This window comes from Pterocles gutturalis, unplaced genomic scaffold (assembly GCF_000699245.1).
Source record: "Pterocles gutturalis isolate BGI_N339 unplaced genomic scaffold, ASM69924v1 scaffold25101, whole genome shotgun sequence".
Taxonomy (NCBI): domain Eukaryota; kingdom Metazoa; phylum Chordata; class Aves; order Pterocliformes; family Pteroclidae; genus Pterocles; species Pterocles gutturalis.
In genome coordinates, this window is record NW_010103710.1 from 34,467 (window position 1) to 53,136 (window position 18,670).

The 18,670-nt window shown below is 43.3% G+C and overlaps 1 protein-coding gene across 1 annotated transcript in view; it reads left to right on the forward strand.

Annotated features, from left to right (window-relative positions):
• Positions 1-363: 363 nt before the first annotated feature.
• LOC104471465 (CDK5 and ABL1 enzyme substrate 1-like) overlaps positions 364-18,670 on the forward strand; it is a gene marked incomplete at both ends in the record, with an annotated part of 22,548 nt that continues 4,241 nt past the window's right edge. Inside the window, 3 exons of the mRNA XM_010086814.1 lie at positions 364-435; positions 2,680-2,769; positions 10,401-10,481. Coding sequence (XP_010085116.1) covers positions 364-435; positions 2,680-2,769; positions 10,401-10,481 — 243 coding nt within the window. The remainder of the gene's footprint in view (positions 436-2,679; positions 2,770-10,400; positions 10,482-18,670) is intronic.

Below are 18,670 nucleotides of genomic sequence, written 5' to 3' on the forward strand. Positions count from 1 at the left end.
GCATTATTTTATCAAAGAGCTGTACTTGTAGCATTGCAAGCTATACCACAGCAAATATGGGACTGGTGTTAGGTGGGTGTTAAACCCTGGATGGAAGGAAAACCTGAAAGCACAAACTGAGGAGGAGCTGTTGGGCAGTTTCACCTTCTGTTTTGCTATAGAAGCTTGTATGGAGTAAGTTAGCTTTTGGTTGGGATCAAATTGATTTAGTAAAATAAGCAGAACCGAACAAAATTGATTTGTATCCAAAGGTATGGCTCAGCTAGTGAACTGCAGTTTGTGAGCTTTACTAAATAACAACTCTCAGGACTTTCTTATGCCCTCTAATCCATGGTGATGTTTTGTGTTCTGTTTTCTCTGCAGACGTCGGCTGATCTCCCAGCGATCTTCTCTGGAGACTCTGGAGGACATTGAGGAAAATGCCCCACTGCGGAGGTCATTTTATTTACTCTCTCTCTGGTTACTTGTCCATAAGGCACATGCACAGACAGACTTGCTGTCCCTGCACATGTTGGAAAGTAGCTGGGTGTTCATGTTAAGATGTTCTTCGTAATAGGTAAAGGTACTGAAGCCTCATGCACCCTGCAAGATGGTAGATGACATAAATTACAAGTTCCCTGGCTTTAGGTTATTAAATAAAAAGTCAGTATTTAAATAAAATGTCAGGAAATAAAAAGAAAGATTGGATTTAAAGGAGAAGTTTACTTGTCAGTAACAGGACTGACTAGCCCCTAATGTAGCACCTTTAAAAAGGAAGTACAGCTGGTTTAATAAAGTAAGCTTTTGAAGGTTAGTATTTTTAGTATTCTTATTTTTATGATTTGTTCTCTTAGCACGCACAATCTTATTTCAGTAACCAGTGCTACTGTCTTTGTGTGTTGGCTGGTAGGTTTGTGACTGCTAACTGACTAATAAATCTGCCCCATCCTTTCTATACCAGTAGCTTCAGTGAGGTTCAACATCCAGAAGACCACAGCTTCTCTGGGGACCACAGTAATTAGTCACTAGGCAGTCCTCTGGGGTGGTGGTAAGTGGAGCAGCTGCTTAACGATTCAGAAGCAGGCTAATCAGTAACCTGAGCAGTGCATGGTATGCTTCCAGGGCAGCTGTTCAGCAAGGCAGCAGACTAATTTTTAATGTCTCGTTATCTTAGGACCTGTAATTCAGTTAGTTTATGTTGGTGTTTAGCCTGTAGCCTTGTTTTAGCCACAGATTGGCTGTCTCTCCCCACCTCGAAGCAAAGCCTTAATAGCAGAGGCTGTACCAACTGGCCTATTACCAAGGCTTGATTACTTTTACCAAGCTAACTGTTGAACACTTACCAGCATGTTATGAAGCTTTCTCATAAGTATAATTGGCAAAAGATATAAACAAAGTATGGTTTGCGAGGCAGTATTTTTACTTGCTAATTTGCAGAGTTATTGGTAGAATGTCTCTCTTGGTGGTATTTTCCCGTGAGGAAGCTAACAAGGCTAATTGCAACCAGAGAGTGAGAGTATCTCGAGGATTTTACTAACAGGAGCAGGCAGACATGGCAAAGTGATGGGGTCCCCGCCTCTGGGGTGTGCCCAGGCAGAGTTTGGGTACAGCAACGGCGACTGGCAGTCCCTAGTGGCTTGGGACTGGTGGTTTGTAGTTTCAGTCTGAAAAAAGGACCTCTCGGGGTTGGGAGGCTGCTGAACTTTGCCTATGCATAGGAGAGGATGGGAAAAATAGGTTAGGGAGGCTCAATGCAGAGGGACTGTGCTGGTCCCATGTGCTGTGGGAGGATGCTTGTCCCTTAGCTCCCACAGAGGATGCAGCAGCTGTGGTCCAGCAGCCCTGGCCGCGCGGCGAGCGCAGGAGTTCTCTCCAGTGCCTGCGCATCGTGCCGTGACTTGCAACAAGACAGCACTGAGATGAAACAGAGAAAGCTTTCACATGTGGTGTGGTTACAGCTGGTTAAAAAGAGCAAGGCTGGAAGTTGGGAGGGATATTGCTGTTTGTCTGTCTCGTCTCTCCTCCCTCTGGCAATTTCTTTCTCTCTCTGCAATTTAAAGAGCACATTTAGAAGTAAAATTGATTTAGGGATTTCTGTTTTGAAGAATTATGTTTTTTTTCCTGGAGTAATTTATTTTCAGTTGTTTTATATGCTGTCAGGAACATGAAAAGTAATATTTAGCATTAAAAGCAAATAGGAATTATCCTTGCAAATTAGATATTTTAAGTCTTTCTAAAATTAAAGCAAGGAAGAACTTTGCTCAGTAGCTCCATTATCAATAGCTAAGGAGGATACAAAAATGTGGGTGTTGGTGGGAGGGGGAAAATCACGTGTTTACCAGGTTTTGTTTTAGTTTAATTTTTTTCTTTCCTCTGAAAGCTTGGGCTAAGCTGTCATGGCAGATTACAGGAAGTTTTATTTTGCTGAGATTTTTTTTATTATGTGTTTTTTTACATGAAGGGAGGGGTGGTGGTGCCTTTTCTTATTATTATTTTAAATTTCTTTTTTCATTTGAGCTGTCACATTTCCAGACTTATTGTCTTTATTGTTCTTGCTGATTCCTAACATGGGGTGACTTGAATCAGTTGTCTCGTCTTTCCTTCCTGCCTTTGTGTAGACTTCTTGGCCGTACAGCAGGGAACTGAGTACTTTTAGGTTTTTTTTCCCCACCCTCCCACCCCAACTGATTTATTTTTCAGATGTCGGACACTCTCAGGATCACCCAGACCAAAGAACTTTAAGAAGGTTCATTTTATCAAGAACATGCGGCAACACGATACGAGGAACGGCAGGGGCTAAAAAACTTCTGCAAAGGCAATCCATGGAGTGGGGGGGAAAGGGCAGGGTCAGCATCCCCGTGCAAGGGCGCAGCGTGCCATTGCCGCTTACCACGCACCGCATACATAGTCATGGCCTTTAAAATAGTCTGTGAAGGTCCAGGCTGTGATGCACGCTCCTTCCTTGGGTGAGGTACGAGTCAATGGAAGTGCTAGCCTATGGATTTTTAAGACCTGTGTCTCCATAAAACAAATAACGTCCATAAAATGAAAATCAGTCTGAGTAAACAAGGTATAACTGGTTGCATTTCTTCAAGGGTAGTGCCGGGTGCTAAGGGGGCACATAGCTGAATCTGCCTGGAACAAGTTTAGCGATGGCTGAAGTACATCTCAGCATCATCAGTGAGTGTAAGGGGAGGTGTCAAGCTAGCTGAGTTGTCAGGACTGCCTGTGGCAGGAGGCTTACTGGACAAGTGACTGAAGAAAACAGCTTCAGGGAAAGGTATTAAGATTATCCTGAGTCTTACAAGGTAATTAAAAACGTGACAGATCCCGATTGCACTGTTGTGTCCTCCCGATGTGAAGTGCTGGTTGTTGGTAAATGCACACCTGAGGATGGTTGTGGCAAGGTGAGGAGCAGGATCCTTGTTTTGAGGGCAGATGCAGGCAGAGGGGCTCCCAGGGAATGTGTGAGGAGTGCAGCTGTGGCCCCAGCACACCCCGAGCTGGTGCGTGCACTGTCTGGATTGCAGCCATAGGCACCGGTGGGACCTATACAGCAATGGTCGACCAGAACTTCCCTTACTGCAAAGGCATGATGCCTGTTTTGGTGTTCCCATCAGCAAAATAGGTTCTTTATTGCAGTATCATCCATCTCAGAAGTGAAACTAGCTCCTCTCTGCTTCTGAAGAAGACACTTGCCTTCTGTTTTTTTCCCCAAGACAATTTCCCCATGTGCCTCATTATTTTTTTTCTTGTCCTTCCAAACCTCAATAGGTTTGAAATAGGCTACCTGAACAGGTTGCATAGGCTAAACGGTCCCACTGAGAGTTGACCCTTGCATGTATCTGTTCTCATACTGCTGCTGGGGATGAGAACCACTTACATTCCTGTGGACCAATTTGTGCACGTAGCCTGTGGTTTCCATCAAGCGTGGAACCAGGTCAATAGAAATTCTGACATTACGTTGAACCACAGGTTTTATTAATTGAATTGTAGGTAGGTATTACTTGACTTGAGCAAAATTTTCCTTGCATTTACTCTCACCTGTACAATTAAATGCAGTGAATGGAAGTAATCAACGTAAATATTGCAAAAGGTAGCTCTGAGAGACGACAGGTTTTTAGAAACCGCTTTTGTAGCAAACAAATGCATGCAGAACTGTTGACTTGACTATTGTCTGACTAGCAGCTGATTATTGTCTTTGCAACAAGTACATGTGGAATCAAATGCTGAAAAGCAGCCCTCTAATTTTAGTCTGTTTTGTGCATAAATAGATGTATGCTCTGGGAATTTCTTACAGCAAAAAATACTTATTCATAAGGTAATATGCAAATTCCACAGAGAACTAGTAGCTTCTGAGATGTGTATATAAAATACATGCATAAACTTGATAGAAATATTACCTGCAGAAAAATGTATAAATAATTGATTTGTAAATTCTTTTCTCCACCCTTTGCAAAAAAGTATTTGTAGGATATAGGCAGCATTTTATCTTAATTGATAGATGAGTCATTATATCTGATAATATAACTGAGTGTTTTTCTTGCTACGAAAACTGTAAGCTTCTTTCATTCGACTGGCTTCTTATATTTATCAGCAGACACGGTTTTCTAGAATATTTCCATAATCATAATAAAGATCCCTTTATCTAGAACACAGATACAAGAAGAATACGATACACAGTTTTGGAAATGCTTTTCATCCTACAGATGAAGAGCCACAGCCAACACTTTGTGTCACCTATAAGGCCAGCTAAGTCTAGCAGTAAGTAATCTGAGCACGTACCCTGGTTTTCCGAGAGGTGTGGATGCTGTTGCAGTCACTGAAGTTAATAGGCATTCTGGACCTGACCTCAGGAAAGTCAGGTGGATCTGTTTTCTTTGTTCATCCTGAAATAACAGAGTTTCTGAGTACCTTAAGACCTTTAAAGTAGGTGTCCTCCCTGGTTCCCTGTGACGCAGTGAAGCACAGGTATTGCAATGGCTAGAAAACCCTCCCAGGGCTCCTTCCCGTGCCTGGGACCTTGTCCCAGGCGGCTCGTGCATGGTTGTGCAGCACACAGGTGCTGAGCTGGGCTGGAGATGAGCTCTGAGCAATCTCTGAAACCCCTGAGCCTTCTGTCATGGCATGTCAGCCTTTCACTTGAGGAATCCAGCTTTGAAAACATCTACACAGAATATATTTTTGAGTGGTGAATTTGATGGCTGGGCTTTAAAATAACTAGCGCTTTCAGTAATTGTTTCACTGGCTCCTGCTGTGAGTGTCACGGCAAAGAAAGCTGCAGCATGGATGATAGCTTGGGGCTCGTTTCTCTGGTTAACTGCCCTTACTTGTGGCTCTCAACCTGTGAAGTGTCCTTGTCCTGTGGCGCTGAGAGCTCTTCCCCTTCAGCCCCAAGGATGACACATGCTGAGCGACAGTGCTCTGGATCCGGCCTTCGGCAGTCCAGCAGCAAGGCAGGGCTGTCTGTGGTTAAAATAAGAGTTCAGCAATTTCAGCACTGAGAAAAACCACCCATACACAGGCCGCAGCTCATCAGCCTGTCCTTGTAAAGCTTCCTGTTGATGGTTCTGTGCACTGGTTAAACCAGTTTCTTCAGATTTGTAGGACATGGCTTAGTCAAGGATCTGGAAAATTGGGTTTCCTGGACTGTATTATCAAAGCAGTCTTATAAAGTAGCACAAAATAAATTATCCCATTAAAAACAGACAAGCCAACCCTGACATACAAATTAGCATGGGTAGCTACCAGTGTGTGGTTTCACCAACTTTACTTAGCAAGTTTATTGGTGGTATCTTCCATAAACTGTGAAACAAAAGATTTCCTATGTAGCAGGAGCAGACCTCTAAAACAGCAACCTGAGCCAGATGAACAAGCAATTTCATAGTATGAATGGGACCAGAATGTAGCAGTGTTGTGGTTTTGAACCCTGGCTAGCATCCAAACAGCCCACAGCCACTCGCTCACCTTCCCCCATCAAGGATGGGCGAGAGAATTAAAGGGGTAAGTGGAAAAAGAGACTTGTGGGTTGAGATAAGAAAAATTTAATAACTAAACTACAATAAAATTGAAAATAATAATGATAATAGTTATATATACAAGTATACAGATGAGCAATAAACAGTGCAGCTGCTCACCAGCTGGTGACGAAGGCTCAGCCCATTCCCAGCTAACGATCCTGGAGCAGGGAGAGTCCCAAAACCACAATCCCAGAAAAGAGATAAGAGACCGAGGCAGCCCTGAGAGAGGGGCAACCCAGAGAGAGGGTGAACTTCCAGACAGAGCCTCATCTATATGCTGGGCATAATGTGCATGATATGGAATATGTCATTGACCAATTTGGGTGTCAATCCTAAACCTAGGGTCGAATCCTAGGCTAATAGTTGGGGCTGTTCTCCCTCCCAGCTTCTTCTGCACCTGCACACACTGGTGCAGCAGAGAAGCTGAAAAGTCCGTGACTGTCCTGGCAGCAGCAATAAACATCAGTATGCTACCAGCCTCCTTCTCAGCACAATTCCAAAACATAGCCTTTCACTAGCTAGTCTGAAGAAAGTTAGCTCTGTCCCAGCTGAAACCAAGACACACAGATATAAAAGCAGTAAAACAATGCTCCTCTCCCACCCCATTCCATTGCTTTCTCAATTTTTCTTTTAGTATACAGATCTAAGCCAAGGCCAAACACCACCCATAGGTGATGAAAGGTTTCTTGCTGCCCATTTAATTGTGGAAATGCACACACATGCACTCCAGGAGGTTGACTATTCACAGCATCTCCTCAGCCATCTTCCAGCAGCCCCAACTTGAGCTTTGGAGGCTCAAAATCATGGCTGCTACTCAGACAGCATCCATGGTTTCTGTATTCACCTTTGCATGCAGGGCAGCGAAGCCCTGGTAGTCAACATCATCAGTCAGGTATGAGGAAAGAGGCTCCAGTATGTACATACCATGTATCATATGGTACAGATGATGTATATCACATTGCCTGATCACAGCCTTGTGGTGCAACACAATCAAACCTAGATAGACGCTGAAGAAAACAAACAATATTCTTCTTCGAGTCAAGCAAATTACTGATTCTGATGAGAGCCTGGTGCTCAGTAGGTTTTTGTAGTTTCATAGCATACACCTCATTAAAGAAATTGGAAGATTAGCTTCAGACAGTTGCACATTGTAAGAGCTCTATTGCAAAATAATGGTTCCTCGGAACCACAGTAATTAGTACAACTTCTTGATGAAATATGAGAATTAGAGAGTGAAAACCGTTTCATGAAGTAATTTTAAACATGTATAGGTGGCACAGTGGCAATCAGAGCACATAACGCGCTCTGACTTCAAGCTGCTTCTGATGTCAGAGATAGCTCATTCAGAGCTGCACAGGATTTGTTTGAAGAGTTGACATCTAGGGAAATGCTTTTCTCTCATAAACAATAATTAAATTTTCTTGAAGAGCAATGGGCTTCCACCACACCTTCTTCTCTAAAGCATTCTTTGTGACAGGTTCCTGGACTTTCAGCTCCAGCAAACCATTGCTGGCTCTCAGAATATTTTTATTTTACATGCATATCGTCAGACCTCTAAGTAAAATGCTGTTTTATTCCTCCGTAGTGAGTTTCCGGCCACTGCCTTCCCTGCTTCTCTTCCAGTCCAGCTCCTAAGGCGGCTGTTTTGCACCAGCTCCCTCCCACAGCTCTGCAGAGCAGGTTTTGTGGCATCCTGGCAGTGGAGGCCGTGGTGGGCTCCTCTCCCACTCTGCTTGGGAGATCTTTATGTAAAGAGGGACCTCCGGTGTGTAGAAAGAGAGGCAATACTTGGGTCCCAAAGGAAAGAAGTCTGAAAAAGCTAGAGGGTTGGCTGGTTCTTTTTATTTCCTTTCTGGTCTGATGCCTTCTGATACACACAGTTTTCTGTGGTAACTTCCCACTGTTGTCTCTGCTTGTGGACGTGGAAGTACCAGTTTGTTTTTCTTTAAGAGTTGGGGTTTTTTTAGGGAGGTGTAAGGCATTGGTGGAAGACCTGTATTTCCAGAAGCAGCCAGGGGGAGTGGAGGGAGTACTCTTAGTGGGTACTGTGGTTTTCCGAATTCAAAGATGCTTTCTGATGTCAGCCTCGAAATCTATGCCAAGTTTCATACATCAGCAAACAAGGCTTCCAGTGAACAAGCAAGCTGTTGTGAGTAGCAGCCATTCAGCAATAAGCAGTGTCAAGCACAAAATTCATCATATGCCAGGGGTTTTTTGCCTGTGGACTGCCTTTCCCAAATGTGAAAAATTATTCCACCCTGCTTTATAACTTGGGTGGTGCACCATGAGACCATCTTATAGGATCTGAGATATTTACTGTAGGTAAGGGGTGTTAAGGCATTCAGATAATGAGATCATACTTTCTCTGCTGCAGGAGAACTTCCTAATGCTGTATGCGTGTTTATTATTAGAAACACTCCTTGATTAAAGGGTAAATACCACTTTGCTGTTAAACATGCTTTTAAGGAAGAAAATAGGATAGCTATAACAGAATGAACCAGGAGAAGGAAAATTGATCGTTCTTCATTTTTCCAAGCATTACATGCAGCAGCTCTCTTGGGGAACTAAACCTTTTCCAAGAATGATGACTAAGCTGGTCCCTTAAGGAAACAGTGTTTTAATAGCAGTGTAACTGCTGTGAGATTTATAGGTGCATATGGTGGGTTTTGAACAGTAAGGAACAAAATAGCTTGCTAGGGTTTGTTGTCTAACTTTGACCAGTGTAAGACAAAGGATTAAAAATCCAGGTGAAATCCTCACACATGGTTCTGTAGCACACATCAGAAAAATCAATGTTGAAGAGCAGAGGAAGCAAGCGCAATAGCCCTGACAGCCAGCCTAGCATTTTGACCACAAATGGAGATTTTTAGAAAGGTAATAAATCAGTAAATACCAACACAAATCAGATTAGAAGATGGCACAAATTGCCATCACTGTGTCTTGGAGGAATTTGAGGGATGCTGCCTGTTGGCCAACTTCAGAGGGAAGAAAGGGTCTTTTCAGTGTCCGTTGTACAATTGTCATTGTCCTGAAGGTAATAAGGAAAGAAGGTATATATTTATAAACAATCAGTTATTTATTGGCATTTTGTATCTTACATCTTGATCAAGCTTCTCTTGGCTTCTTGCCAATCTGCATCTCCCAAAACTATAATCATGTATCTGTTGGCAGTCCATGCGGTTTTATGGAAAGTGGGTCTTCAGGGTGGTTTTGATGTTGCTTAATATGTCAGAGCTTGATGGCTAAAGGCAGTAGTGTAGCTGTAAAACAGCCAGGTTGCTCTAAGGTATTTGATTTAGTGTCACACAGTGGCTTTGCAGATAATGCAGCGATTTGGAGACAGGTTTGAAATACAGGGTGTTTGCAGTAAGAGTGGCCTGGATTCTGAGATAAGGTCTGTGCAGGAAGATAATGTATGCTTTCATGTAGCCAAATCTTGAGCTGCCTGCCTATAAGGTATGAAGGCAAGCCATGCCTACAGGACAAAGGATTCAGCCCTGATAGTTAGTGACTGAGATAGACATGGTGCTGGAGAAGGGGCGAGGAACTGTGGGATGAGTTATGCCCGAGTGGCAATGCAGCATCATAACCAAGAGGGATGGTGTGATTACTGAGAACAGAGGATGGCAGCTTGTCAAGGCTAGACACTGATCTCGAAGGTAAGACTAAAAGATGTGATGTTTATAGCTGCCACCTGTGCAACTGCTGAGGCCAGTGATACTGCCCAGAGACTGAGAAGGGTGATGGGGAAAAAATTGAGAAGACTGAAGGAGGAACCTAGAAAATAGTGAAAGGATCTGAAAGCTTATGATAATAGCAAACTTTGACTTCATCCACGAGTCAGGCTTTTTCAGGAACAGGAAGATGAAAATCGAGGGAGTCCTTTGGTTTAGCAGAGAAGGGTCATGACCAGCAGCTGGAAATTTCTGTCTGATAAATGCAGATTCCAAGTGAGCCACAGAGTTGTGGTGTGCATCACAGGTGGTTGTTGGCATGTATCACCTGGGTTGCTGCTGGATTTGTCTGTTCAGTTTCAGGCATAGTGGTGAGTTGTCAGAACGCCTCCTTGGCTCTCCAAGTGGACTTTCTCTCACTAAGACTTTTAGAAAAAACATCTATCCTGGGTTCCAAGTAAAATGTACTCAATATAGTCCTCCTAGAAAGCCTGTAGAGGGGATGGGACTCCACTACTTTGCTGTGTAATGTATGACATAGGCTTTAGCACTTCTGTAAAGACTCAATAGCACGATACTCTCCCTGTGAGATAAAAAGAGGAGGGAGAAATCAACTGTGATGGAAGGTTTACTGTTATGAATTCCTCAACGGTAACATCTGTTGCTTTGCTTATTGTGTCGGGATTTTTATATTTTAGTCTTTGATTTATTTTTTTTTTTTATATTTTAGAATAGTCCTTATCAGCAGCAGAAGATCCTTCTGTAGCATATTTTCAGTGCTGCCATATCGAGACTGTACCCAAGTGGGGTAGGTATATTTATACATGTACTACATAGTCTTTCTGGGCCTGCATGTAGACCTGATCATGGACAACAGCATGATGGAGACTAATGCTTTTACATATCTGCTCTGACAAGACATAAATGCATTTAGATATATTTTATTTGTGGAACATTGCCAGGTTAAAACTACAGCTCTCAGTCCCCAGTTTATTTATATGTGTTGTGGAATCTTTGATTATTAAGCTGGAGAAAACTGCCCCCTTGAAATCAATGCTCTTGAAAAATGCACTGTTTTTGTTGTTTCTTCTGACTTCACTCATCTTTGACAAAACAAGTATTCTAGACAACACAACTTTCATTTTACAAGCAGTCTTAGCTTTCTCTTTCTCCCACACTAACATGGTATTACTGTGCCTAGATTTCCAGAACTATAGGAAAATAGTTGGGTTTAAACATAATCCCTTTTATTGTACATTTAGCCATTGGTCAGATCATGCAGTCAGTGAAAACAGATTATTTGGCCATAATACCGTACAGGTTCTCAGCTGGTGTAAGCGACATCACTGGAGGTGCCTTGCATCCCTCAGCATGCTGCGACACTAGATCTCTGATAAAAAAGTTTCTTTGGATTGAAGCAGTTCTCCGAAGACTGAGAAAGCTTTTTGCTCTTCCACTGAAGCTGCAGAAGTGGAAGAAACTGGTTTTGGCTAGGAGGTGTTGTCCAGCAGGCTCTGGGGCACGGCTTCCTGGGTGCCTCCAGAGGCACAGCACAAAGCTGGGAAGGGCAGTGCTGGTCGGTGGTGGCTCCATGCCCCTGGGGAGTAAAGCACGGCCACTGCAGCCGCTCACTGGAGAGCTGAGAGTTGCCTGTAGTTAGGGTTGTCTCAGCACTTGCAGGGCACAAAATCTGGGGGAAATACTCAGCTGGTCCACTGAGGTGAAAGAACCACAAATCATCTAGAGTCAAATTCATCCTGTGCAAAAAGGATCAATTTGGCTGGTATTTTTCAGCTAACTATTCAATTCTGGAGAATTATTTGCCACAAGCTGCTCATGCATCAGTAATTCAAAACAAAGGGAGATTATTTTTAATACGCAAAGGAAAGGAGGCACCTTTGTTGGAGAGTTATCTTGCTCTTCTGTCTCTTACAGTAAATTTTTTCCCTTCATTAAACTGGGATGATACATCAGGCAAATTCTTGACAGCTTCGTTCATTCTTCTTGAGTACACTGTCATTCATGTATGGTCATTGCTCTATGGAAATTGCCTCTTTATTGAAAATTTAATATTATTTTTAAATGCTGATGACTGGTTATACCTTCTAAATTAAAGGAGTAACGAGCCCTGCTGCAAATCTAAATATTATTTCAGCATGTAATGTCTTGTTCCATGCTCATGCAGCAAGAAGGCCATGGGTTGAGAAGGTAGCGAGTGCCAGTACAAAACAATACAGCCTTGTTCCCTTTGCTAAAAAGCCAAGATTAAAAAAAAATGCCCTCTGTCTTTCTTCCAGAGCATCAGAGGAAGAGAGAAACAATTTAATAACACCTCCTTCCAGGAACAGCTGGTGCAAGGAACAGATGAGGCAGTGTAGCATAAACTGTAACCATTGTGTTAGGGCTGCACGGTGTTTGCGTACTTCTTTGCACATTTTGGATGTGTAGTAGGAGGGGAGAGAGACACTGGTACCCTTTTGAAGTACTGTAGTGACAGCACCCTTAAGCTTTGCTTTCTGAGTCTCTGGATTGCTTATGTCTGTCCCTGGGTAAGATGTCCTAACTGGTATGTGTTCTGCAAACATTACTAAATAGTTTAGGAAAAGAAACAAAATTGTTTCAGGGAACCTTGCACATCTGTAGTTAGACTGGAGTAAGCCCTGGCAGGAGCAGGAGAGCGGGGTGGCTGTGTGTGCAAGGGGGGCTGCTCCATGGGAGAGCAGCACACGGCGGAGCTGCTGCTACTCGCAGGCACTGTGGCCAGTGAGGAAATCTCTGGGTACAGCTGTGTTTTTGGGAGGCTGCCAGCCCCCTTTATATTATATGCAGCACAGAAGTGCTCTACTGTATTTATGCTGGCAGCTAAACCGCACTAACAGATCCACTTAAAAAAACATCAGAAGTTCCTGCAGACACATCTAAGCTGTGTACTCAGCCAAGGGTGGATGGGGCAGCATCACCCCTTACTGCTGAGGTGCAAGCAGTGTACTCTAGGCTGTGGCCCTTGCCTGCCCACCTTCCATGCTGAGGTCAAGCTACAATAGCCAGAACCCTCCCCAAGCCCCCAAACCGTGTTTTAAAGTGGTTGCACGAATACAAATGGAGATGTAGGGGGTGTGGGGAGGAGAGCTGTGGAAATACATGAGAGGATGAAATTTAAGCTGTCCCCTGGAACATCTTTCCCAAATCTCCCTCCCTGGCAGCGGGGCAGCTGCTGGCTCTCCGGAATGCAGCTGGCAGCAGGCTTTTGAAGGGGAAATACACTCCAGAGCGGCACAGAGGCTGCCAGTGAAGAATGGTAGGTTTGGCTGCCTGTGGTTTCAGAAAGTACATCTGGTGGTACTTGCTGGGGCTGAGAAGGAAGGACACCATATGCCAGGGAAATTACTTTCTCTAGTTTCCTCTGTTACTGTTACACTGAAGAAAAGTGAAAAGTACAAAGCGAAGAGTGAAGTGGTGGGGAGAAAAAAGTAATGAACAGAAGTAATCACTAGAATTTTATGTTGTCAAAATTTTGTCCGTACCTTGTATCTGGTGCTTTAGCTTATAGTGCTTTTGTGCTACAGAGAGGGGGAGGATTAAAACCAAATTGACAGAAGTTTTGCAATGCATTATTTCCTGCTGGAGTCACCAAGAGGCAGGTACTTTTGTGGATCTGGGCCATAAATTCTCCTCTCTAGGTCTGGCTGCATTAAAGATTGCCCACATCTTTGCTGGTGGCATGAAGATGGGCACAGCTTCACCTGTTTCCATGGCCAAGAGTAGGGTAATGGGCAGGAGCGAAGCTTGCTTTTCTTCCCCCATCTACACCACCAGAGCAGCTGGGAGAGCAGACCTAGCCAGGCAAAGCAATGTAAGGAAGGCTATACTGGAAGTCACGTGCTGAAAGAGGTGCTGAGCATCTTGCCTGCTGGCTTCCCTTGGCCCCCAGCATCCTGCAGTGTTACAGCCCAAAGTCATCTGACTGTGCAGGGTGGTGGTACTGCAGGATCGGTTGTGCAGGTGCTACCCTTTTTTTTCAGTCTATTGGAAGTCTTCATGGCTAAAGGGAATTAATGATCTGATTTTTTTTGTGCTGAATGCAGTCTTGCTCACCTATGAAACATGGATGCTGTTACCACAGAGATTTTGCAGTAACATTTACAAACAAAACACATATATGAGGAGAGGAGATGCAGCAGTGACTACTCAACCTTTTTTACCATTGTGGAGGAACACTTGTGCTTTATAAAAATTGTTTCTCCTGTCCTTTCTCACCAGTCACTGGTGTTATACTATGGATCATGTTGAGACTGCAGTATTCTTTAATAATACTTACAAATCTGAAACATCATATATAATGTTATGCTAATACTATTCTTTAAGTTTCTCTTTCTTATTTAAATACAACACTCCAAAAGATGGAAGAGGTACTTTCTGAAGGTTATTGAAACTGGATTTCTGGCTCAGCATCCACTTCATATCTTCCTGGCAGGATATGAGAATTAATCTGTGTCTAGTTCTGCAGACTGGCAGAAAATGGGAGGTAATGACAATTATCAGAGGTGCACCTTGTGCTGCTGTGGCGCACACTGCCTTTGTCAAAGGTTGTCACGGTGGAAGCTCACAGCAAGTGGAGTTGAGCCTTTGTGCTATTCCTTTTCCAGGAGACGGGGAGATGCCTCAGGTCACCAGCAGATAGCTGTCCCACCACAGATGCACTCGGCACATGCAAATACACCCGTGCTGACCTGCTCTAGGCCCTCGCAGGGGATTAGTTTCATGGCAGACCAAAGAGTGGAGCTGTTTGCAGATGGATTAAACAAGACTTGTTGGAGTTACTAATTTGGAGATGGGCTCTAGACAGTTTGAGGTGAATAGGATTTCAGCCCTTTGAGCTAGGGGTGAGCCACAGCAGATATTAGCCATTTAGTTATTAGGCAGGTCATGTTCTAGGTGCTAGGGTCACCGCACATGTCCCCAGAGAGAAACTGTTATGGCCAGGCTCTTCCTTGGAGCCAGCACAGGGAACGTGCCTGCAGGTTTCTGCCCAGCCCATTCCCTAGCACGGGTCTGTGCAAGAGTGCTCTGCGGACCCTCGTGTGACCCCAGCTGGGATGGAGAAGGACCAGGTTCAGCTCTGCCTCCAGGTAGCTACCCTGGAACAGGCAGACTCCCTGGGCAGGGGAAGAAGGGAACCTATTCTCCATTGCTTACCTGCTCCTGGAGCTTCTCTAGGCACCACTTCTCCTTCAACGTCCAGGTAGATGGTACAACTCTGTCAGTCCTGAAGGAAGTTGTTGGAGTCACTCCGTGTGGCCTGCAGGACATGGTGGGCTGCAGAAAGGTTCTGCATGTGTTTGCTGCCAACTGAGAGCAATCCGGTTCTCGTTAGTATTGTAAGATGCCTGAGCATTTTCAAAAACAGCGATGGCGATGTATGTCTGTCACTATTAGAGATATTACAAAGGAGGAAGAAGGTACCTTATTGCCTTTCCCCTCCTGGAAGAGAAGGTAATCCCATTAGTTGTGTTCATAGTTCTGTTGAGTTGTGGTGTTTTTCTTTGGCACACATCATTATGGTTCATAATTTTAAAACACGTTTTTGAAAAGGGACTTTTTAGGCTTGTTTTTGTTAACAGCAAAAACATTCACAGATTGAAATCATACCTATTCTAATGATATTTTATTTTGTGATGTTGTAAGAACCTGTTAAGAGCTTCCAAGTTCTGTGGAGTCCTGCCCAGAAGGTGAATCTGGAGGACCTTGGGGAGGAGGAGAGCTGGCGGTGTTGCATGAATGTGGCACTGCAACATGGCTAGTCTTACCTTCGACATGACCTTACTGGCATTGGGGCTGAAGGTGAAGAGCCACAGGACAGAAGAATCCAGATATCAGATACTGCATGTCCTTATAAAACGGGCCAGTTCACCTCATCTTTTATTCTTCATGGCAGTGAATTCTTTAAGTGGTTAGAAACTTACCTGCAGTAGGCATAGCTGCTGAATATTGCTGTCTTGACGAGAATATAGGTATTTATCTGACTGTTCTCTGCAGTTAAGGGGAATAACACAATATGAGTAATCAAATGGCTTGAAGCCCAGGAAACGGACCATTCTTCTGAAGTAAACAGTAAGTCATTAGATAAAAAGAATGTGTGCTTCTCAGAAATGCTACAAACCAGCTTCATCCAGTTTCTAAAATTAAATCACTGCTGAATTTAACTAAGTGCTGGCCAGAACACTAATGAGTTCAATGATACTGCGAGTAAGAGGTTTTCAGTACCATTGCCCCAAAATAACATGTAGCCACAATGATCAGTGCGTCCATTGGCCAAACATTCCCAATGGCCTTCGTTATCTGAACTCTGAAATCTTTGTTTAAACTGGGTAGGAAAGTGGTATGCAAAATGAGGCAAAAAGAGGCTTTTAGGTGAGGTTGTCTCACACACTGCAACCCTGCCATCAGTTATTGGGCAGGTCAGGTAACAGGCATTGCAGTGAGTATGGAAAACAGCAATATTTACAGGAGAAATGAGAGCATCCAAATTGATGTAAGGGTAGTAGAAATAAGCACACAGCGAAGTGGGATACTCTCATATATGAATTTTATAGGGGCACCATTGCTCATTTTTGTGGGTTACCCTGTTCCCTTAGATTGAAATTAACCAATGAATCCCCAAAAACTAATAGGTTTAGATTTTGAACTTTTACTCTGTTTTGGGCAAAACATCAGGATAAAAGGTGACATGCTGACACCTGAATATGTTTGGAGGGAAAACAAGGATACTGGCCCATTACAGCCATCTTTCCGGGAGTATCTCCACCTCCTCTCCCTGTATATTGCTGCTGGAGTTGTCCTAGTAACACTAATGACAATTAGGATCTCAAAGTTCTCGATCAGTTAAAGCAGGCAGTCTCAGGCAGCGGGAGATCTGCTGCTGGACTGTCTTTTCCAAAGCTGTCATTGTCCTTGTCCCTATAAACAGAGACAATAAGTAGAAATTATTTACAGTGATTAATAAGAACAGTGTCTTTTCTTGATGTCTCATGAACCACCTTTGCTTTTAGAATAAACCTTAACAGCCAGGAATCACTCAGTATAAAATATAAACACAAAAGACTTGCATCTCTAAATAACTATTATCACATTCCTTTTTACAATAAGCAGAAGGCTTTTCCTTGTATCTAGAAATCTATTTAATATTTCATGGATTCCTAAATTATTCACAGGTTAAAGCGTTCAACTGTTGCTGTCATTTAAAGAGCAAGTGCCCAGCAGGAGTCTTGCATGAGGCTTTGTAGATCACATCAAAGCAGAACATTTGATTCATTAAATAAATGTTATACTTCCAAAAGTAATAGTATCCAATTTATATTCTGTTAATCCTGGCCTGACTAACAAAAGACGTGGTGAGATTTCCTGTTTTGATTCTTATTTACCTGCTCAGTAAAACTTGTCACTGTCCCACAACAAATTTGGAATCCCAAGTCAGCTGGTACTGTTCCAAGAAAATCTGTGAGCTCTTATTAGCTGGAGAAATTTTCATTTTTATTCTGCAGTCCTGGATAACTAAAATGATATGCTTAGTTTTGAGTATAGTTTATAACACTGCTCAGCTTTCTGGAAATGGTATGTAGGAACAGAATATTTAGAGCTTGTCACTGATATAAATCAAGGTAACTCTCCAAACTTTGTTGGAAAGTGGGATCTGTTTTTTTGCCTCCTAAGGAAATGTCATCCCTGATCTTCTCATTTCCTTAAGCTTTCCCTGCTCAGGGAAAGGTGAGGTAGCAAAATTAATGCAAAATTATTTATTTTCACTTTTTTGTACCTACTTGGATCCCTTGAAAACTTTGTTGAAAAAGCATTTTTGGAAAATAAAATGGAGGAAAATCAAAACTGAGGAAGAGGAGGAAGTAAGTTTTCTTCGCTTAAAAAGCCTCTTTGGCAAGGACCATCTTGCCTTCTCTGTGTTTTGTAAGCACCTTTTACTCCTGGATATTGGTCTGTGCAGTTCCTCAGTGCCATCAGTAATCTAAATAAACACAGTGAAAGCTTGATTTTTTTTAATATAAAGTGCCTATGCTCCTGCCCCGTGGGCCCCATTGGCCATGGTACCATGCAAGAATACGTGTCCTGAAGAACTTGGTGGCGGTGGCTGGCAGCACTGGTGCGGTGGCTGTACCCAAACAGCCGTCCTGCCTGTTCCCCAGGCATGACTTACCCATTTGCAGAAGGCAAAGCAGAGGCATACCCCAGGTCTTTCTTAGTTGCTCTTGGGATTTTGGGGGTGTAGGGAGGAAGCAGCTGTGCTGGGGCTCCCCCAGCGGGGTGGCAGCCACTGGGCTTACTGTGCCAGCAGGAGCTTTGCTGAGGCATCTGTGAACTTCTTTGTCTGTAATAGGAGGGAGGGAAAAAAGCAAGGCTTGTCGTGCAAAAGCTGGCCTAGCTTGTGATTGTAGTGGTAGGGAACTCCTGAAGGATACAGTAAAGTCACCTAGGAATTTCTTATTAGGTGTTCACTGAGATTACTTCACAGTGAGAGGAAGATATGTGTAAGCTAGGATGAGCCTTTGCATTTATATGTTGATATAAGAAACTGCGCATTGGTTAGTACTGATTTTCCTCAAGAAAGGGAGTTTATTTCTCTGATTTGTGGACAGGTTTCTCTCCAAACAGTAATATTTTATCACTGTTTTACAACACAAGCAATTACATACCACCTAGAAATACAGAGCATGTGTAGAGGAGCAAAAGACTCTTAAGTAGCCCTTGCTACTCAGGGTGAGGGATAGTAACTGCAGTGTTGCTCACAGGATCTAGAAGGTAGTCTGCTTTAGAAACATCAGAAAGATGGGGAAAATGGAGGTGTTAATGTCCATTGATCTTCAGATAACATCCAGGAATCATTCCCATAGGTGCTCCCACTGGCCAGCTGACCTTCTTCCCCGCTCCCAAAGCCCTGATTTCTTTCTGGTCCCCACAGCTGCTCTTTTTTTTTTTTTTTTTTAAGTG